Source organism: Strix uralensis, chromosome 2 (assembly GCF_047716275.1).
Source record: "Strix uralensis isolate ZFMK-TIS-50842 chromosome 2, bStrUra1, whole genome shotgun sequence".
Taxonomy (NCBI): domain Eukaryota; kingdom Metazoa; phylum Chordata; class Aves; order Strigiformes; family Strigidae; genus Strix; species Strix uralensis.
Genome location: NC_133973.1, coordinates 45,555,878 through 45,579,496, shown reverse-complemented (window position 1 = coordinate 45,579,496; position 23,619 = coordinate 45,555,878). Strand labels below are relative to the sequence as shown.

Here is a 23,619-nt window from a genome sequence, read left to right as displayed (position 1 = left end):
AGAGGTAAAAGAGGTTTTGCACACCATTTAAAGTCACATGTAGGGTTCTGCTATCATGAGGAGGTGCACAAAAATGCAAACGAACCCTCCAATATTCTGCAGAATCAGTTTCAGCTCCAGCCCTGCTTTGGGAGCTAGTTCATCCTGGTCCAACAGTGCCCCAGGGAAAGTCTGCAGCTGTGTGTTTGAATGGAAATAGAGGATCCTAGAGAATGTGAAGCTTTGAAAATAACCCTCAAAGCAGCATGCCAACACAGAGAAAGGGATGGGGCAAATATGCTCCTGAAGACTGATTCTGAAAGTGTGAATGTCAGCTCCCAACTTACTGGTGCCATACCTGGATTCTGGACTAGCAAACTCCTCACCTTAAGCACATCAGAATACTAAACTGGAAAACATTCAGCTCCACGTGTAAAATCTTCTATGATGTTTTTCAACATTACATTATCTGAAGATGGGTCTTTTCATGCATATGTCACTAATATGAAACTTCACACCTCTGTAGAACTTGAAATACACTATCCAAAATGTTGAGGACTTCACCTCATCTATAGCTTACACTTCTGATATAAACTGTATGGACAGACACAAGTGTCTGTGGCTGTAACTACAAGTTTTCATTCAACATGGGCCTATTTAGAGTACATTGATTCATACCCTGTAATACAGAGCTACAAATTTTAATTTGCCAATTACAGTGGCATCTGTAAGAACAGGATATAAATTTGAAAAACTTATTTCCATAAAAATTTATGTTGGAAAACAGTTTGGACAGAAAACTTCCCGTTCTTCTGATCTATTAGAATATTAATTGTAAGGTTGCATATGAATAATTATATGCATATGAATAATTATGAAGTTGTGTACTAAAATGCATGGTATGTAACCATGGGAAAGGATAGGTAAAAAATCCTCAAACAAGGAGAATGCCAGTTAAGACCACTCTCTCATCTGAAGTCTGTTAATTGCACAGTTAATAAGCAAATATTTTTCTTAACAGTTACTTTACTATCATCAGCTGCACAAGATCCTCAGTTACTGAAAAATCAGTTCAGTAATTAATAAAATAGTGAAAACAATCTCCTTGTTCCAATTTTGTTTATTTCTCTGACAGATCAAACCTACTTTTTGAAGAGTGACAAATTAATTGAGTAGAAATAAATTATCTGAATCTTTTTGGATGACCACTTTAGGAAGACACAAATCATTACCTAATAAAGTATCTTTTCCTCTTCTTTGCTTAAAAGCCTCAGTAACTAGCTTGGCTGTAGGTCTCATTCTACACAAATACTTTTTTTCAGATTAATCCCCTCCACTGCACCTAACAGTGCAGACACAACCTATATTCTTAGAACCAATGAGTAAAAGTAGGCACTAAAAACTGTAGTCAAATTCATTAATAATATGACATTATTATACCTTTTGCTAAATAAAATCTGTGTTCATCCAGTACAACTGAAAGTCATGTTTTCAATAACATTTGTTACAAAAAGTTTTGATGGACAGGATGCCTTGTCAAAAGCCATGCACAGAATTCAAAACTTACGGAGATTATAGTATTTGATCTTTCTGAGTGGCATTGTTAATTATCTGCAAGCTCTGCACAGCTTCCACGGTTCAGTGCTTTTAGTAGAAATCTACTCCTGCTGCAAACCTTCCTTCAAAATACAATGATGCCAGAGTTTCTGAGTAAAGGCTTGTTCTCATCTTAAGTAAGAAGACTTTTCCATTTTTTTGTAACGTAGCAAAACATAGTTTATCATCCTGTTCCCCTGTCCACAATTTTCTCTTTTATGAAAAATCCCCAGCTGACCTTCAAATATAAAACATCTTAAGTGTTTTAAAGTAAGAACAGTGAAATGAAGAAACAGAGTAAACTGTATTTTGTCATGTCCCTCACCTACTTACATCTTGGAATATTATATATTCTCAGTATTTCCCATGAACTTTATTTGCAGATGAAGGTTTTCTAAAGAAACAACATATGGGTCTCTTGTCAACCTGCTTTACATTTATTTCTTTGAGGATCAAATACTGCAAAACATCAGTCTTCAAGCAGTTGAGTAAAATATAATAATTTTCCTCTAATGGAAACATGGATGACACTAATGTTAATATTAAATTTCTTTACTACACGCTTTTTATTGTCTTATCATTTAATGATACAGAATTTAACAAGATATACACAGTCATAGATGACTAAAATATGTAATGCATTTGCTTGAAACAAATGTATACCACACATTTAACAGAAAGATTAACTATAGATGTTTGGAAGTAATAGTTATTATGCTACTCTTTTACTACATAGTATGTGCATCATTTAGAATTTAAGTTGTATTGTTTCTTTCATTAAAGGGAAGTTGTCAAATAAAAGAAGCCTTTTTTAGAAGAATTGTCTTTTTTGTTTTGTTTTGTTCCATAATTAACCTCTGTACGTGCTATTCACACAGGAGTACCAATTCACTGTGATCACCTCCAAGCAAAGTTCGAGTCAGGGCTAACGATGTCTTAAACTTTTATGGAGGAAAAATATGGCAGAGTTAGTGACTGTGATCTTGTGACACAATCAGATTGAAATGAATTTAACCAAAATGTCCTTGGAGAGTCAGCTTCAACAACATTACTTGCTGCTGTGAAAGAAAGGACAACCTAAGGTCACTTATTTTTACCTGAGTGATTTGGAAAATGTCCTGTTACATATGTTGCTAGGATATGGGATTTCTTTGCTTTTAAAATGTTTGCTTTGACATTTCAATTTATTAGAAATGTGGCGTTCTGCTTTGAAAGAAATATGAAATAGAAACAAAACCCCAAAACTGTAAGAGCTTGGTAGCACACCAATGGGACTAGCAGGTTGAAGTGCTCTAAATTCTGGATAGGCAACTACTGGGTAGGCAACTAGAGATGCGTTACAATAAAACAGCTTTCATGGAGCATGTATCTTTATAAGCATGAATTTTTTATAAGGGAAGTAGTCAGCTGTGTTAAGATGGTATTTTACACCCAAAGACAAAAAAACTGATTAAAAAAAAAATAAAGAGGTCAATCTACTAAAATGGAACTCCTATTAAAGCTTACTGAGATCCCTGTAGAGGTGCAACAAACTCTCCAAATAGAGCACAATGCATTACTGTGAATTTCAATGACTTTTAAAATCACAACCACAGAAAATACAGATCTGAGGAGGTAAGCAACACTTTTGGATTTCCCACCTAGATCATATCTGGCCTGTCTTTTCAGAATAGTCATGTACATGTCCAACTTCATCAACTCACATACTGCTGCAGACACTGTACACACCAGAAAGCAGGGGGGGTTTTTTTGAGAAACCTAAAATTCTTTGTCAGTTTTGAAAATTCTGTCTGCTAATCTTACCTAATAATCCAACAATAGATTTAGGAGCAGAATCAAAATTTCATGACATTCATTTCCATGTATTAAGTGATATTAAGATGATCATTAGAGAAGAGGGAGCCAGTGAACAGAACTGCAGCCTATATTTAGACACTGATTCTTCCATTTAACCGGAGACTATATTAAATGTCACATTCTGTTGCATGGCCAATTAGAAAGGTAAGGACAACAAAAAAGAGTTTTCCTGCTGGTTTTGTTACAAGCACAACATGATATCAAAAAAAGAGACAGGGCAACCCAGCCACGAACAGTGGTGAGAGGAAGACTGCAATAGTGCTAGCTTAACCAGCTAAAATATTTTAGCCTTGAGTTAAGATGAAATGCAGATATAAACCAGTTAATTTTAAAACATGTATAACATTAATTGAAATTCTCGAGTTAATAATTTGATCTCATATTTAAGTAAAAGAGATCTTCAGAAGGAAGCAATCTGTGGTTTCTGCCTCCCAGAATAATAAGCTAAAATGAGGCATTAGTAAGAAAGCCATATAATTCTGAACCAAGTATTTGACAACATAAAATTTTAAAACTAAAACAATTCTGAAAAAAGATTAAAAGATAATGTGCAAACAAGTCTTCTTTGGCCCTCAACCTTTTCAAATGATGTAACAGCTATTCTAATCTAGTGTCCTGTGTAGGTGATACTGCAACTATCACTTATTATTAAAATATACCCATGCCACTGTAAAGATATTTTAATTAATAAAACACTATATAATTCTACACAATAAATACTGCAATCATTAATCAAGATGAAATAAATATGTCACTAATCTAGAAGGCAAACAAACTAAAATTCTCAAAAATAGAAAGTTTAAGCCACTGAAAAAAGGGAAATATAAGAAAATAAGCAGAATGAATCCTATGAGACATCTGCATATTTTAATATAAATGTTCTTATAAAACTGCTTGATACAGATACTAGGCAAAATTTGTCCATTGTTTGTCCCTCTCTTTCTACTTTAAGCAAAGAGAAAGAATGTCAATGTCTTCCTTACAATAAATCAGATTTTTTTTTTTTGTGAGGAGGAGGAGGAGGAGGAAGCAGAGGAGAATCTTATAAGAGAGTTGTAAACTCACTTTAGAACTGAACTGAATGGAAATATAACACTGAAGAGTTTTGCACAGACAAGACACATCTTTTATATTGAGCAATGTTAAATCTAGAAGGCAGGTAATTACTTTCAAGCTGTATAATACCAAATTAGTTTTATTGCTACTGAGTAGCTAAAGGTTAGTCTTTTTTTTCCTTGCACATATATTTCCATATTTTTCTGTGTTTTCAAAGATAAGTAACACTGATGCAGTTTTGCTGACAAAACACTTGCATTAATGAGCTCTTTTCTTTAAGATGACTGAGGAGCTTTTCATAACCCAACAGCAGCAGGATATAAGCCTCTCGGAAAGTTATTACAGAAACAACATAAGAAGAGGTATGAAACAGGGTATCTTTCCTCCTGGCAACCTGGAGATTACTATGCAATTCCTTCTTTCTCATGAGGTTTATATTTCAACCATTGGCTTGAATACTCTTACAACACAGTCAGCACAAGCAATAGAAAGATAAAGAGATCTGCCTTAAATACCAGAAAAATTATTAAATACTTTTTTTTTTCTCAATTAGTTATTGTAATATGTAATCCAATAATTGTGTTTATGGGATAAAGTAGTTCAAGTAACAACTACATGTATTGCAGCCTATCATCTCTCCTGTGTTCCTTGTTGAAATGATTTAATCAGAATAAAGATCATGAGGCTTTCAACTTCAAAAATCAGTGTTTCTCATACCTTTTGTTTGATGATCATGTCGTTGATATCATCAAGATCACCTACTATCACTCTCTGTGATTTTATCTCTCGATCCAGTCGAGAAAGCCAGTCAGTGAGTTCTGCCCATGCCTTATTGAAGTCAGCCAAGGCTGGAACCTCCAAAAGCACAGAAGATGGCATTTCTGGTTTGAAGGTGGTGGTTTCCTTGGTTACCCTGGTTTGTGTATCCACAGCAACAGTTTCACCAGAAGTTACTGAAAGAAAAGAAATGCTAAAATTACTGAATAAATGTACTATGATAAATGTTTATTTCAGTAATAGAATTTATGCAGTAGAAAGTGTAACACAGAAATAAGCTCATTTCTTGATGTTATATCTACTGAAAATACGAAAATTAAAAGAATATATGAATTCTTTTTTTCCATGGTACTTTTATTATAGTGTGTGCTTATCATTCAGCGTTCTCAGCGTATTCAAATTTCATCCTTAAAAAGACCAGTGGAACCTAGAAACAGTAGCAAAGATCTCAGTGTAATAACCCCTCACTTAAGGTCAATGAAGTATTGCTATACAAGAGTCATCTTCAAAAATCTAGTAGCGTGGTCGGATCTGTTGAGTTTAGCGGCAGATTGAAAAAAAGTTGGTTGCAATTTCCAATGTATTACAGCATGACCATGTATCTAGAAACACGTTTCTTCCACGGTCTCCAGTCACTCTGCAGCTGTGAATTCATCTCACCAACAATCTTCTCACTTATTGTTACCACCAGGTATTTCCCATAGGTTCTGTGGCCAGTATGGGAGCTTACACAACAAGAAATTCAGCCTTGGCCAATTCTTGATTTTTCCTCGTCATAACCTGAAAATATTATGTGCTATTATTTGGCTATTTGTGGATTTTTTTTCTTTTATTTGGAGAAAATGCACCCATCTTCTCCCTTGTGTCATTTCTTGGTCTATTAGATGGGTTTTAAAGAATCTGTTCATTATTCATTGCTTGGATTGGGGAAGTACGAAACACTGAAGCACAGTAATTTTCTCTGCAGTCAAAAATGATGAGAGATGTCACAGATAGCTACCATTGGACAGAGAGCCATGTGACATGAAATCATTCAGAATTTCAAGCCTGATTTTTGATTCTCGATTTTTGTTATTTACAAATAGATGGCTCTAAACTGGGCTATTTTTGCTCTCCAGTTAATAATGTAGAAGCAATTCATTATGCACACTATTGTGGCAGATAATGCTACACTGAATTGTACTTCGTTAATTTTTTCTCATTTTTTAAAAAGTCCAGCCAAACAAGAAAACTACTAAATTAGGGAAAACACAAGAACATGTGGTGTTGCTTCACTGAGGTACTAAATCATTAAAAAAGAGAGAGTCTAAATACCTGCCTTTCAGAGTAGCTACAGAATCACTGAAACAACTCCCTAAACAACACAACAGCTAAACCGGAAAAGCTGAAATAAAGTTGTGTGGAGTGTGCCCTGCATTTTCTACCACTGAATTGCATAATATAAGTTTCTAAAGGACCAGGATGTTTGTTTGCATTTTTCCCAGTCTCCTTACAGAGTAAAGAAAACCTGTTTCCTACACTCTCCCTGTGAGGTAGCTTGTCTTTAACAGGGAAAAAAAACCCCAACAAACACCAAAGACACTGTAAACCCATGCACAGTAAGGCTTTTTTTGCTTTCTAGTACTTCTGAGAGTCTGATGGTTTTCCCCATTGGCATTCATGCCATTTCAGCAAAGTCTGTTTGAAGTCTGAAAACTCAAGTAGCAGGTGAGGGTTCAACAGTTTGGCCATAAAACCACTTGAAACATTAAAACAATCAATAACATTAACTAATCTTGCCAAGGAATTCAGCAGCTATTTTTCACTAATGAGAAAGGTTTTGAGTTACTTCACTGGGGAATCAGTGACCCTCTTCAGCACTGCAGAAATGGAAAAAGCTGTGCAGAAGCATCTAAGTGAGTGTCACTGTAAAAGCACCATAAGATACTGTCAGCATTAAAATACTGTATGATAACAAACAATTTACCAAATAAATAACATATACATTATTTATCTCCCCTGAATAAATGGCAATATTAAGATACCAAAAGTGACTCCTACAAATGATGATTTTTAATGACATGGACTGCAATTAAATATATTTATTCACCCATCTGCACCATTATTGCATTTCTGAAGTGCAGTCCTTGTACTTCTCTTTTCTGTACTTTAAAATCACATTCCGGTGGATAACTATGAAGTAAATTAATTATTGTAAAAGGCTGTTCTAACACAGCAGGTTTTTAATTAAAATCACACAAACAGATGAGAAAATGGCTATATCTTTTTCTGACATGGACAGAGGTTTGTAAGAGGTTTTCTGTAACATCTCACTGTTTGCTATTACGGAGTATCTCATAAAGTTAAAGACTGACAGCTTTTAATATTAAAAGCAAAAGAGATAACTCTAAAGGATCTTTCCTTCACCTTTTATTTATTTTTAAAATTTTTATACACAGATGTGAATAATTAATAATCTGTACTCATCAGGTTTTCTTTCATCTCTGTTGAAATTACTCCAGATATTTTCTGCCCTATTCTATTTCTTTTTACCTAAATTATGCAAATGAAGTAGAGATTACCTCTACTCAGTACTATGAGGCCACGTCTGGAGTACTGTCTGAAGTTCTGGGCTCCCCAGTACAAGACAGCTATAGAGCCACTGGAGAGAGGCCAGTAAAGGGTCACAATGATGATTAAGGGACTGAAGCATCTCTCATACAAGGAAAGCCTAAGAAAGCAAGGACTGTTTAGCCTAGAAAAGAGAAGACTCAGGGAGCATTTCATAAACACGTATAAATATCTGAGGGGAGGGTGCAAAGAAGATGGAGCCGGGCTCTTTCCAGTGGTGCCCTGTGAACAAGACAAGAGGCAATGAGCACAAACTGAAACAGAGGAGGTTCCCTCTGAATATCGGGAAACACTTTTTGACAGTGAGGGTGACTGAGCCCTATGACATGTTGCCCAGAGACGTTGTGGAGTCTCCATCCTTGGAGATACTCAAAAGCCTCCTGAACACAATCTGGGGCAGACTCCTCTAGGTCACCTTGCCTGAGCAGAGGGGTTGGACCAGATGACCTCCAGAGGTACCTTCCAACCTCAACCACTATGTGATGCTGCGATTAGTTAGTCCCACAAAATGACTCCTGATTTAGTGGAGTTGTTAAAGCTGCTTTTTAGCTCTTATATGCCATTTTTCCCATAGCTCTTAATCCAGGAAAACAGGGAGGGCATTCAGTGATCAGAAAGCAATGTATTGAACCTATCATTCACTAACAGACACAAGTGGCTGAGTTTATGGCTTTTAGCAGAGGTCTCCGCTCATTACCTAAAGAAACAAATTCCAACTCACTGTTCAAAGCCTGAATCTTTGGATTCATGACCCCTCCACCCAGTTCTCACTCCCTGTTTTGGAGGAGGTGGGAAACAGCTATTTAAATAGCGAATGGTGCTTAACACCCCAAAGTTTCTTCCTGTGATGGCTAGAGAGCAGCACGACACTATTAGGCGCAGTGCTTTTTCTCTTTGGCAGTAGCAGCCACCATCTCTCCCATCTCTCTCCTCAAAGCAGCAATACGCCATCAATTTCCTTTAGCTGTCTGCAGATGGAGTGAGTTTGGCAACTACTGCTGCAGAGGAGGAGAAAAAGGGAGGAAGGATCAACTTCTTTCACAGAGGGGCAGATCACAAATGGCTCCAAAAAAATGGATGGGGCCCACACAGTTGTAAGCTTTGGGCCATCAAACAAAGGTAACATCTAAAGCAAAGCCACATCAAGCAGGAATAGTGAGGAAGGAAGGAACACTGTATTAAGATCTGCAAGACAATGAGAAAAGAAACTACATAGTGTTCTTTTAAGGTAAAGGGAACTTACAATAGAGTTACATTTCATATACATACAAACAAGAACTATTTCATTTGTACATTCACTTGCTATTTTGTTCACTTGCTAATGTACATTAAAGCTAGAAAAGAATGTCAGCATTAAAAAAAATGTGTTATTAGTAGTTACTTAGTTTAACTGACTTGGCATTGAGAGCTTACAAACTTCATTGCTGAAATCGTAGAATCATAGAATGGTTTGGGTTGGAAGGGACCTTAAAGATCATCTAGTTCCAACCCCCCTGCCACAGGCAGAGACACCTTCCACTAGACCAGGTTGCTCAAAGCCCCGTCCAACCTGGCCTTGAACACTTCCAGGGAGGGGACAGCCACAGTTTCTCTGGGCAACCTGTGCCAGTGCCTCACCACTCTCACAGCAAAGAACTTCTTCCTTATATCTAATCTAAATCTACCCTCTTTCAGTTTAAACCTGTTATGCCTCATCCTATCACTGATAGATAAAGAGTCCCTGATAAACAGTCCCTCCCCATCTTTCCTGTAGGCCCCCTTTAAGTACTGGAAGGCCAGTATAAGGTCTTCCCAAAGCTTTCTCTTCTGCAGGCTGAACAACCCCAACTCTCTCAGCCTGTCCTCACAAGGGAGGTGCTCCAGGCCCCTGATCATCTTCATGGCCTCCTCCGGACCTGCTCAAGCAGGTCCATATCCTTCTGTTGTTGGAGGTTCCAGAGCTGGACACCATACTCCAGGTGGGTAGAGAGGGAGAATCTCCTCCCTCAAACTGCTGGCCACACTCCCCTTGATGCAGCCCCGGATGTGGGCTGTGAGCACGCATTGCTGGCTCATATTCAGTTTTTCATCCACCAATAACTCCCAGAAACTCACTAAGAAAACAAAATATTAGTCAACACTTTCTCTGTCTTCATTGCTCTGTCCAGCAAGTAAGGTGAATTCAAAAAGTGTCACAGAATAATCATTAATATCCTCAGAATTATACAGTGGGTTTTTTGCCAATATAGTAATTGCCGTTTAATAGGAATGCCTTGGTTGTACTCTTCTAAAGTTTACAATCAGAAGGCTATTGTATTTTTCATCTTTGTTCAGCAGGGGGAGAAAATGGCAGGGAAGTCTTTGATCATGTCTGTCTGATAAATGTAATTTAATTGCCTGAAGGACAAAAAAAACACACAACAAACAGCACCAACTAGAACTAAACAATGAAAATAAAATATACCATAGTTTTCTATAGATTTCAAAATATTTTGTTTATTTTCTTTGGTTAATGTTGTCCTTTATGAGCTTTCTGTACTTTATGTGTTTTTATGCCTTCCTCTCTCCAAGCTGGATATTAAAAATCTGTCTGACACCTAGAGAAAAATATATGCTAAAGTCATAAATTCACATAATTGTCTATATTGTCTCACCCCTGGATGGGAATTCAACTCCACAGATCAGTCACGATTTCCTGTAATGATTCCAAAATGTCATCCTCTCCTTACATGAACTCCATAATACTATAGGCCAAAGTGATTCAGAGCAAGGCTCATTATTTGCAGTGAGATATTCCATATCATGGTGAAGACACATGCAATTACTGAAAAACATAGTCAAACGTTTCATTCCAGAATTTTACCAAAGCAGTTAAGTGTGAAAAGTATGCATGTTGACTTCTGGTCTTTACCGAGGGATGGACACTTGGTCCACTTCCATCTGGCCTAAAGTTCACGTAAAGGCCTTGTATTTCCTCTGTGACCTCAGAGATGCTTAGACAACAGGAAAACAGTTGCTTAGTTTGGCATTCACGTAGATTAAACAGAAGTTGTCTTACCTCAGAGGAAATTTCTATTCTCGTTTGTATTTCAGATAAATTGAAGAAAAACTTTCTAAACTGGGACTCTACAGAGCCTGCATAAGTAGATTCAGGGTGCCTGATAAGAGTGCCTGGCATATCTTAGCATCTCACATATTTTGTTGTGGATATACACTCAAGAGTTTGCCAATTAATATTTATTTACATATTTATTTTTCCTCTAGTGGTAGCTATTCCAGAAGAGAGTATTCCTAATCTTCTAATGTTCATGGGTTTACTGTTCTGGATTTCAGCTTAGGCGGTTTTATCCTTTTGATGTAGTTATTTTGCATCAAGAAACTTGAAATACTACAGAGAGGACTGTAAGGTACTAGCAGAAGTGCACTGTCCAGTATAATATCTTCTTTAAAATCTTCAAGATCTACCAATACCTACTGCTACTGAGGATGGTAATAATCTGTTCCACTTTAAATGACCATTTAAAACATTTGAGTTATCAAATTATTTATAGCAATTACCTTCAGAAAGTAGTTGCACAGTACGTTTCTCTTCTGATATTTATCTCCCCACAGAACAAAAATACTACTTGAAACAGTATGTCTGTCCCTTATTTCTCTTTCTTTCATGCTTGCACAGATACAACATGGTTCATTCAACAGAATCGTATATGTGATCGATTAAAATTATTAGAGAAATATAAATCAACATTAATTACACATGTAGCAACACATCTCATTTTGAAACAATTTATCCAGAACTGCACTGACAGTTTCTGTGTCTCAAAGGGGATAGTTTATCGGTTTGGGTTTTTTTTTTTGCTTTGTTTTTTCCCCAGGACAATTAATTTATAAATGCAAAACGAGAATCAAATTATTTTTTTCAAATATCTGAGTAGCAAATTCTATCCTACTGCAAAGCATCAGAAATATGATTAAGGACTTAATCTTTTGACTTATTTAAAGGTTATATTAGAGTTCACTCTTGTGATATGATAAACCACAAAATCAAAAGAAAAACTGGAATTTAAGACATTAAACCACATCAACCTGTAGCTTCTAAGGTAACTTCTCGTTAGTGTTTTCTGCTATTTAACAAAGAAGGAAACAACATAGAACAATAATAGGAGAAAAATAAACCACAAAACTAACATGTCTAACAAAAAGCTAAGAAACAATCTAAGAGTACTCCCAACTAGGTGTAATTCTCAACTTGTTCTTGAACCTTGAAATACACTGGATGAAAGTCAAGAGTATATCGGTGATTTCTGCATTATAGAAATAATCTCTAATGTTAAACTTTAAGAGTGAAAATAATAGAAATGTGTCATGAAAGCGAAATTCAAAATCAAATACAGGAATAAGAAAAGCAGAATGAAGTAAACTGCAGCAAAGCAGTTCCCCCCCCCCCCCCCCCCCCCTTCTTTTATTCTGCTTATTTCAGTGTTGTGTTTCATAAGAAGGTCAAACTGACAACTCAGAACAAATAAAACTCCTTATTTAGGTACTGAACAGCAACAGAATAGACAGGAATGACAACACTCCCAAAAGCTTCAAACCCCTTCCAATACCTCCTTTCAAGCCAAAGTCCTCAAGCAGAACTAACTCAATTCACAGGAATGTTTCTAATCATCCTTCTGAATGTTTTAAGTAGTGTTGAAGTTTTAATTATGTAAGGTAACTGCATCTACCAGGTCAAAGCTTTCTGACAAAGAAGAAATAATATAGTAACTGGATGCAGATTTTAATTCAATTTGCATGTCTAACCTGGGGATTTAGTTCCATGGTTAGCAGTACCAATTAAGGCATATGCCAGTCTTAAATCCTTTATACAATGAATAACAGTAACATACACCCACTAAACTTCATTTCTATTTTCGTCAAGGAAACCCAGCTGCATTTTACTCACTCTGAAGAAAACAGAGGAAGAGTACCTGTACCCTGTGGCATATGCACAGAAAATATCGCTCAATTAATTCATTATTTTAACGCAAGCAACATTGCCTTCTCTAGTGATAGACCAAATGAGCATTCCCTCTGTGGGCAAACCAGCAGTACACTGATTTGGAGGTGGCACACCAGGCAGGTTTTGCTTATTTCATGGGAAGCCTCAGTATCATCTTAGCAGCACTTCAGCCCTGTGAATTTGATTGGGAACAACTACACTCAACAATAGCATGCAGGTGAAGACCTATCACCTAGTAAAGTGTATGTTTTCCTTTGATTTTTTTTCTTATGCTGTGTCATTGCAGCCAATTTTCTACAGGGTTCAAGCATCCACGCTCATACTCTTAAACTCCAAGCAGGCTTCCCTGAGAGAGATCTGGGAAGACAGTTCTGAGACTGATTTATTCCTTAGACTTGTCCCAGTGATAAATGAATAGTCTCATCTCTCTCTGTCATTCAGAGTACATGAAGTTCTCCCATGCAGTACAACCCTTCCATGCAAGGTTTTCACTGCCACTAACACTTTTTGCACAGGGGGCTACAGCTACCTGCCAGGTATTCTGGGTGACAAAGAAGTTCTGAAAGAAAAGTAATAGAATTACAGTGGACAACACAGCTCTGATTAACTAAAATAAATAATATCAATTTATTACCAACAAAACCCCCAACTTTGAAATTTGAAAGCAATGATGTTTTTTTTTTTTTTTTTCTGGTGGTTTGAACTCAGAATAAAGTCTTTATATTGATCAAAAAATTATTGCCAACAAAATTCCACCCACAGCTCTGAATGTGGAAAATATGCATCCTTAGAGTATTGTATCTCTAAGATAACATTTTCTTAACATTTTAATCAGCTTTTAAAGACAAAAACCATGTTTCAAAGTGAGTTTTTTTCTATTTGAACAAAACATCAATGTCAGATTGACCAATGTCTGATTGTCTTTGCCTTGAATATTTAGTAAAAATTCCTAGGAAAAATTACTTAGTAACTGTATCATGGATATTTCATAGATAGTAATTTTTATAGAGTATAAATGGGTAATAGTTAGTACTTGATTTCATGAACACTTAGGGAACACATTATGTGCTATTGTTATCAATTTAAAATACAAGTGCCTAGACTTCCTTTATATTCAAGAAGCTCTTAATGATTCCTAGCAAGTCATTATGGATTTTTATATATTTATAAATATATACTTATCTAAAATACATATTTATCTAAAATATATATTTATCTAAACTTAATTAATACAGGTGAAAAAGAGAAGCTGATAGTTCATGGGATTATTAGTTTAAATTTAGATCTAAAATAGTCTGCAGTGGGATGAAGAGAGGGACCAAAACTAAAGACCCCATAATACTTAGAGATTCAAAAGAAAGTAGAAAGTCAAGGTTTAAAACTCTTAGGAGAAAACAAAAAGACTTACAAGTGAATGTGTACTGCTGTATTTAAAAAATAACCATAAAAGTCATGTTTTCTAATATGCTACTATTATTAGATTAATATATAGCATCACAACTTTAAATTCATAGTAGAAACTTAAGTGTAGTCTTTCTCAGACTTATCTTTTTCTGTCATAGGAAAGATCTGGTAGAATTTTCTCACTGGCCTCCTTTTCATGTGTAGAAGCATGACTAAGCTGTTTATTGTACAATGCATTTTCCCAAATTTCTCCAAACACAACAGAGAGATGTTTTGATATGTCTTTCACTGAGTGTAAAAAAAAAGCTCTTGCTTTCACAAATATTGGATCGCAATGGGAATAAGAACATATGTCACTGTCTGTCAGAAAAATAGGTAGATCCTACCACACACTAAGAATTTCAGTGATATAAATCATATATAAGTAGGCTTGCGTGCATTGTAACATAAATAACATTAAGGTGAAGTTAACTTTGTGCTACATAGCAAAAAGTTAAGATAATGACCTGTTGTTGAGAAGAGTTTCTGTAAATACTTCCTCTGTATGCAAGATACTGAAAAGTGGAATGTTAATGGATTATTTGATGAAACTACTGCTGTCGTAGGAGGCACTTCAAAATAATTTCCATGTACAGAAGTTAAGAATTTTAAAAACTTAACCATGTTGAAGAGAATCAGGTTGGAGAATACTTCAGCAAACTGGACATAAATAAGTCCATGGGCCCTGATGGGATGCACCCATGAGTGCTGGGGAAGCTGTCAGATGTCATTGTAAAGACACTTTTTATAAACTTTAATTGATCATGGCAACTGGGGGAAATGCCCAAAGACTGGAGGAAAACAAATGTCACTTCTATCCTCAGGAAAGACAATGCGGAGGACCCAGGGAACCACAAGCCAACCAGCCTCACCTCAAACCCTGGAAAAGTGATAGAGCAACTAATCCTGGTAACCATTTTTAGGTACCTGAAGCACAAAAAGGTGATTGGGAACAGTCATCCTTGATTCACCAAGGGGAAGTTATGCTTGACCAAACTGATCACCTTCTATGATGAAATGGCTGGCTTGGCAGATGTGGGCAAAACAGTGGATAACATAGAATCATAGAATGGTTTGGGTTGGAAGGGACCTTAAAGATCATCTAGTTCCAAAATTCCTGCCGTGGGCAGGGACACGTTCCACTAGACCAGGTTCCTCAAAGCTCCATCCAATCTGGCCTTGAAATACTGTCTGCCTTGACTTCAGTAAGGCTTTCGACACTGTCTCTCATAAGATTCTCAGAGAGAAGCTGAAGAAGTATGGGCCGGATGAGCAGACAGTGAGGTGGATTGAAAACTGACTGAACCACCGGGCCCATACGGTGGTGATTAGTGGCAAGAAGTCTAGTTGGAGGCCAATAACTAGTGGTGTTCCCCAGCGGTCAATTCTATGTCCAATCTTATTTAACATCTTCCCTAAGGATCTGAATGATGGGGCAGAGTGTACCCTCAGCAAGTTTGCAAATGACACAAAGCTGGGAGGAGTGGCTGACACACGAAAAGAGGGTTGGTGCTGCCATTCAGAGGGACCTTGACAGGCTGAAGAAATGGGCTGACAGGAATATCACGAAGTTCGACAAAGGGAAATGCAACGTCCCCACCTGGGGAGGAGCAACCCTATGCACCATCACAGGCTAGGGGGCCAAACATCTGGAAAGCAGCTTTGCAGAAGAGGCACTGGAGGTCCTGGTGGACTTCAACTTAAGTATGAAGCAGCAATGTACCCTTGCAGCAAAGGGTAATGGTGTCCTGGGCTGCATTAGGAGGAGTGTTGCCAGCAGGTGGAGAGAGGTGATCCTTCCCCTCTACTCAGTACCTGGAGTACTGTCTGAAGTTCTGGGCTCCCCAGTACAAGACAGCTATAGAGCCACTGGAGAGAGGCCAGTAAAGGGTCACAATGATGATTAAGGGACTGAAGCATCTCTCATACAAGGAAAGCCTAAGAAAGCAAGGACTGTTTAGCCTAGAAAAGAGAAGACTCAGGGAGCATTTCATAAACACGTATAAATATCTGAGGGGAGGGTGCAAAGAAGATGGAGCCGGGCTCTTTCCAGTGGTGCCCTGTGAACAAGACAAGAGGCAATGAGCACAAACTGAAACAGAGGAGGTTCCCTCTGAATATCGGGAAACACTTTTTGACAGTGAGGGTGACTGAGCCCTACGACATGTTGCCCAGAGACGTTGTGGAGTCTCCATCCTTGGAGATACTCAAAAGCCTCCTGAACACAATCTGGGGCAGACTCCTCTAGGTCACCTTGCCTGAGCAGAGGGGTTGGACCAGATGACCTCCAGAGGTACCTTCCAATCTCAATCATTCTGTGGTCTTGTAAAGCAGTTTCTCAGTGCCAAATGCTCTCTAAAAGTCAGATTGGAAATAGTGTGAGCCCAAGAATGCATTGGAAACAAATCAGCTAAGACTGTAGATAATACACAGAAATATTCCTAGCACAGTGTGTGTAAACATTCAACTGACTGCTCCACATGTGGTAGAAAAAGCTTTAAAACTTCAGTACTCTATCCTAGCTAGACTATGACTCGAGCAGGGGCAGGTAGTATAAAACTAATTGATGATTGTAATATATGTCTGTAAACTGAAGTAGCATTAATAAGGCTTTCTCTGCTTGGACCTATTATTCTGTTCAAATCTTTCTGAAAGATAAACTGCTCCAAAGTTCAGTCTCCTTTCAGTAATATAGCATTGTCATGGTATTCCCCATGAACCTTTCCTTAGGCAAAGTTCAAGATGAGTGATGGGCCCACTAAAAATTGAGAAGCAAAAGGCTAGGTTATGAATGGATCACTTTTAGTGAGTGTAACGTTTAAGCAGACACCAAAACTAAAAAAAGGTATCACAAGAACCTTTCATATACTAGCTACATAGTGGTCTAGATTCAATTTATAGCAGTATCACTGATTACAATACCAAGGCTAATTTAACTATCAACACATACTTACAAAGTTAGGTGAAAACAATGTTCTGAAATTATGTCGTGTTGCCACTGGATACTCATTACAATATTGAGATAATGCTTTAAAAATAGTCCAGATGGGGGGAAGAAAAACACAAACCACAAACTAAACAAAAAAACCCCAACAATACATTTAATTTAATGGTTAAGATTTAAAAATCTCCCTTTTCTATAAACTTCCTGGTTTATGCAAACTATATATAAAACATGATTGTGTGTGTTACTTGTTTCTGTTCAGTAGTTTAAAGGTTAGTTGAACAAATATCTGCAACATTGCCACCAATATTTCTGCTACAGAAGAAATAAACATTTTTTCATACCGCTAGTGTTTTATTTTTACAAATGTAGAAGTTGATTCAAGTGCTGAGATACTGGCATAATATAAACTGAACATATGTTAAGGCTAATGTCTCTTATTTATTGTAACAAAAGCAAAAATAATCAGAAATGTTTGTGTTTGTTTTTTTCCCCCAAATAATATTGTCTTATTTCTTAATTGTGGTATGAAGTGCCAGGAAATCTACAGCTGAGAGAAACAATTTCTTTCTGGCTTACCTGTGCCCTGTATCCTCTATTGTCATTACCGATTTGAGTCTTCCCTTAATTAGGTCTCATGTCATAAGTTTTAAAAGGCAAGGAAGAAAAACTTCCTGAAGTAGGGAATTCAGACTGTCTCAATTCAAATGAATCGTAATATCTAAAAACTGTTATGTCTTATTATGAATGTGACAAATCCTCTTCTGCTAGTTTTAGTTTCTCATTTGGTGTATTCTTCCATGTGGAAGATTTCATGTCTGGCCAGAGAGGTTACAGGCGTACAGACTGCATATACTGTTTTGCATAAAATAAAGTCATACTGTATATTAAATGATTTGTATATTTATCGTATGGATTATCACATTGAAATTTTGGACAAAAGTATCATTTTCTTTGTAAGGTAAATACAAACTTTTGACTAAATTGCTATGCACATTCATGGTGGCCTGTTAGAAATACTTTCATCTGTGATAAAGAGTTTTATATTTGACAAAGAAAACTGTTAAGAGCATTCAATGCATATTACTTTTCATGTTTCAGGATGATACATGGGCTTTTTTCTTAATCAATCATGAAATAAGGGTTTCCCCTTTTTTATACACATAAACATTTGAACTTTTTTCATGAGAACTTTGAAAGGAAACCTTAAGAAGACATTATATCTAGGGAGTCAGTCTTTTGGGGAACAGAAACACTACAAACTTTCTACTGCGATAGCACTTGGAATCCCAAAGAGATCCATGATACTAGCAACCAATTTAAAACTAATTTATCTGTAAAACATAGTGATAATCAGCATATGCAAAAGTACAGTCAATGGAGCTGCTATTTGCCATATGAGGACTACTGATATGTTTGTATTTTTAAGGATAAAATTACCTGGTTGTCTCTTAAAAATTTTTAACTAAAGTAAGTGTTGAGGAAAATGTTGCAGCCTGTTTTGGGATCTCTTGAAGTAGTAGACAGAATCAACACAAGAAGCCTCTTTGGTAATATTAAGACACTGTCAATAAGCAATTTTACTTTTTATTTTTGAAAGTGAGCTAATAATATCACTTTGCTGTTATTTAAATTAATATTTTAATAATGAAATAAAATTTCATGGTTTTTATATTTATTCCCTCTTCCCCTCGAGTGTTTTCCTGCATCCCTAATTAAGTCTTCCAATATCTAGAAACACACACAATCATTCCTGGGCAGTCTGAAGAGTTTCAGTTCAAGGAGTCAAGCATTATTTTTTTGAAAACAGCCTTTTTTCTGTTCTTATTTTTTAAATGCAGTATTATTTGTACCTCTACAGAAAACTTTTTTTTTTTTTTTCCAAAGGATAGCAGTCTTTTTGAGTAAGCAGTTGTTGCAGTTGTTACAAAAGGGTTTCATGAAAATTAATGTTTTGTACTACGGCAGTTGTGGTGTTCCATCAAGTTCTGTCACATACTTGCCTTATAAAAAATGTTGTGACAACATCTGTCACAAATGATGCAAGCACCTTTCAGTATTCCTTTTGTCAGTAAAAGTAACAAGTTCCTTGATTTAGTATGCAGCTTTCAATTGGACGTCAATCTATATGACAACAATTTACATTTCCAGTGCACCACTATTGGCATGTAACTGAATTTTGGCAGCTAGTTCTTTGATATAAGGAAAAACACATATTGCCAGCAGCTCCAACTTTTACAGTCTCATGAAAATCACCTCTTCTAATTTTGTAAGATATACAAATTGATTTAACAGGCATAAATTACTATCCTAGCCCAGGGGAGCTCTGAAGAAAAAAGGGTAAAAAATTTTACACAGATACAGAATACCAAGGAGCCAGTGGAATTGGGTACCATGGAGTGGGAAAAAAAAAAAAAATCAGAACAGGTTTGAAGAAGCTTTGAAATAATCAGAGTCCAGTTATTAGCTAATTTACCAGTATTACAGTATTCATGCAAAAATTTCCAAGTTACCGTTATTCTTAGAGAGAAAGATTCTGCAGAATTAAAACCAGTTGTTCAAAGCTAGAGGAGGCAACATCATCACTGCCACTTTTGTTTTTGACAAAGTAATTCCTCAAATCACTGCAAGCACCTTCTGTTCTTTCATCAGAAATGTTAAAATACCTTGCCTCATACTCCTTCGTGAAACACTTGTCAAGTTTTCTCATGAAAACTTGTATAATTATTACTTTTCAGGTCAAACTAACCTCTACTGCTCTTCCAGCTATTTTTGTTTCACCTTAGGAAGAACTGCCTTTGGGAACTTAAGTCTCATCTGATCACCAACCTATTGTTGAAGGAAATATCAGTAATGCAAATCTCTACCTCCATATCTCCATCACTACGTTCCCTGCTAATCCACACTGATACAACAAAAGACAGCAGTTTGATATTTCAGTGGCAAGCTTCATATAAACACAAATGAAGAATTTGCTAGTTGGAGTAGAAGATAAGGTATTCATTTGCCATCTTTTCCTCATTTTAGTCTTCTACAGTTTAAGGAACAATTCTGCCACCATCTCATGCCCTCTGACTAGAGCAGAAACGTTAGAAGCAATTATAAACTTGGTTAGTCATTCCCTGGGGCCCCCACTCTGCTCATGATCGCTTGCTCGTGCTCTGGTTGGCTATTTCTCTGTAGAGCAGACCTAACTCTGTGGTAGCTCCAGTCACCACAGAAATATCAGGAAGGATGCCAGAGCTACTGCATTTCTCGGTAAGATATAACCAGGATGGCACTGAGCCCTTCTCCTTTCAGAGGAAAAGCCAGATTGCTTTGCTCTTTTAAAAAGACAAGTCAACAAAGACCAGCTCACAAGTCAAGAGGACTGTGTGCAGAATGACCTATCACTTTCTATTATTCTAGCAAATTAGAGAGATTTTCACACAATGTAGTTGCCAATAGACTTAATTACTATTTAAAAGGAAACAGGAGATTACTGCTATTTGCAAGCCCATGCTATCTGGATAGTCAGATATTATAGTTACTGTAACAAAAGAAGGAAGAGAGACCGAGGGAGTTTAAAGCATGGAAAAAGTATGTGATGTAAAACTAGAAACTAAGGTAGAAAACCCACTTTATTATGGATACTTTTCTGTTAGGATCTTTAATGAGAATCCCTTTTCCATATCTTCCAGAACGAACTAATTCAAATTCTTGATTCTATCTGTGTTTTAAAAATGATGTAATTTTGTCGTTGCCACATTTCTTGAAAAATTATTAACACTGGATTCTTCAGTATGTGCTGAATATAATTCTAGAGAAAAATAAACATTAATTTAATTCCTTCCTGAGCCATGTTATGTGAGCCATGTAAACAAGACCGACTATAACTATAACTTTGTTCTGTGCTCTCACCTGGTATAGGTTATCAATAATACTCTGATGAATTCTACAGTATGCTATCATTTACATTTCATGGGATTTAATCAAAATGAATCCTGTATATCCTGCTGCTACTAACTATTGATCAAAAAATTAAATGAAACAAAATAAGCTGCAAAGCCTGCTCCTCAGAAGAAAATACCAGATCGTATTTTAAAAATGGAATAGGTGAATGCGGTCCTTTGAAAGACTGATGATAGCATTAATCTTATTTACATCATAGATCTTGATAGCTGCACTTTCAACAACTTGTTATAGAATAGAAAAAGTAGACCTAGATTCTATATTGTCTTTAATAACTGCAATGCAGCCAACTCCTGTTTTTGTTTTCTGATTTACATTTCATCACAGGTATAATAAAAATTCTGAGTAGTAACCCAGCGTGAGTTTTATTTAATCAACTGAGCCCTGAAAAATCAAAGTCCATATTCTCTTTCTAAACTGCACTGTCACATCTGTTTATTACAGATACTTTCAAAGAATAACCTATGTGAGACCCCTGAAATAGGATGTTAAATATAAAGGTGTAACCTTCTTTCTTCTGATTTAAATCAGGCTTTTGTGGCTTAGGCATGTTTCGTATGTATTTTTCACCTGTCAGATAATCCAGAAACAAATCCTTACATCAAGATATGCTATAAAGATCAAGATAGAAATTCTGAGTATCATAGAGATTTGCGTTTATAAACTTGCTTATTATGTTTTTACGCATGCAGCTCTGAAGGCATAGTGTCAGCTTTTTATCTAGACTCTTTTCATTACTTCTCCCTGTTGGTGTTGCAGCACATGCTGTGAATGACCTCCAGAGATTCCTGAAGCTATATGCAGAGAGAAAATTGAATCTGAAAGCTTTATTAGACAAGTTTGTCTTCAGCTTGTGTCTGATGTCAGCTGTATTGAAAAATAGAACTGCTTGTGAAACTGGGTCTTGACCTTGAAAAATCTCCAATCAAACGGTAACAGATTCAGTTTTGTGCCATATCGCTACTTGTTGGATGTGGCACATGTGTTAGAAGTGAAAAAGCTTCCTAATGAAAATCAGATGGAATAATCAGGCAACTTCTTTCCTGAACACAATGGGGAAAAACTAGATATATAGCAATGTACCCATAATAGGGCCAACTCAGGTTGGTATCTGTGAACCTCTTTGCTGAAGTAAAATGACTCAAAACCAAGAAAATTAAAATTATTTCTATAAACCATTATTTATTCCTTCATCCAAAAGCAAGCAAAATAAAAGGTAAAGACAACAATCTATTCCTTTACTATTCCACTTCATACGAGTGTGAGCAACCTTTGTTAGGCTAGCTGACTTAAGGAAGAGCCTATTCTTACTGCTCTCCACTGATTCAAGAACTCAAGGTATTCTCTATGATACTTTCCTACTGCATTGTTCCCTGTTCATTTTATCTCTTGCATTTTGTTTTACTAAAACTTTTCCTAGAGTTAAACTTAATTATAACTAATATTAAAACCAGACATTTCCTCTAGATGCACAAGTGTCAGAAACTATACAATTCTAGACACGGCCATTATTGAAAAAAATATTTCTCTCTATTGCAACTCTCATGCTAGCGGTCTTCTTTACTGGTGTCCTAAAACTAATGTTAACTAAAACGGACTACTGGCAGTAGCGTTGCCTTCTAATTCAGTGTAGAACTATTTGTCACAACAGATGCACGCTGTGGATTTTTAGCTGTGCAACTCTGTGGAGAATGGTTCTGCAAAATTAAATATCTACCATGTCCCCCACACGAACATTTTAACAGCTGATAGCACAGGTTTTTTTTTCAATGGTGAATGTTATGCACAATGTATTTTTAAATACCAACACATGTTTGCATTAGTATTGAAAACACTGTAGACACACGTCCCTAGATTGTTCAGTCTTCCTCGGGGAATTATTTTGAGTATTCTTGGTCTCAATTATACTATGCCAGATACTATAAACAATACAGACACTCTAATATCTGATTTGTACTTTTTTTTTTTTTTTTAATTTACCCTCTGACTACACATCGTATTGTCATTTTTTCAGGTGCACATAATGAAATGCACAAGGAATTTTGGAAATTCTGAGAAAGAGTTCTGAACTACAACATATGTGTTCACTCAAGCACTGTGTATAATATATAAACAATGACTGCTTTGGAGCACATTAGCTATGAAATACTACAGAAAAGAAAGTAGTATCCATTGTGCATTTTTGCCCAAAGCTAGTTGTTGGCATTTTGTTTCTTACATTTTTGTTACTGTCTCTTGAATATCTCTCAAAAAAAATGGTTTTTTTTGTTTTTAAAGAAGCAGTGGGACATTACATGATCCAGCTCTGAAATCCATGGAATGAATATATTTCAACAGTTATAGTTTCAAAAACAAAGAATCCTTCATCTGCACTGAAAATATTAAACCAAGTATCATATCAGAGATTTAACAGGGCAGTCTTCAT

General features: G+C 36.3%; 1 protein-coding gene across 10 annotated transcripts in view; it reads right to left on the bottom strand.

Annotated features, from left to right (window-relative positions):
* DMD (dystrophin) overlaps window positions 1–23,619 on the bottom strand; it is a 1,145,544-nt gene that overhangs the window by 345,258 nt on the left and 776,667 nt on the right. For all 10 annotated transcript variants that reach the window (XM_074858566.1, XM_074858564.1, XM_074858568.1 and 7 more), the window contains one exon: window positions 5,206–5,441. In XM_074858566.1, coding sequence (XP_074714667.1) covers window positions 5,206–5,441 — 236 coding nt within the window. The remainder of the gene's footprint in view (window positions 1–5,205; window positions 5,442–23,619) is intronic.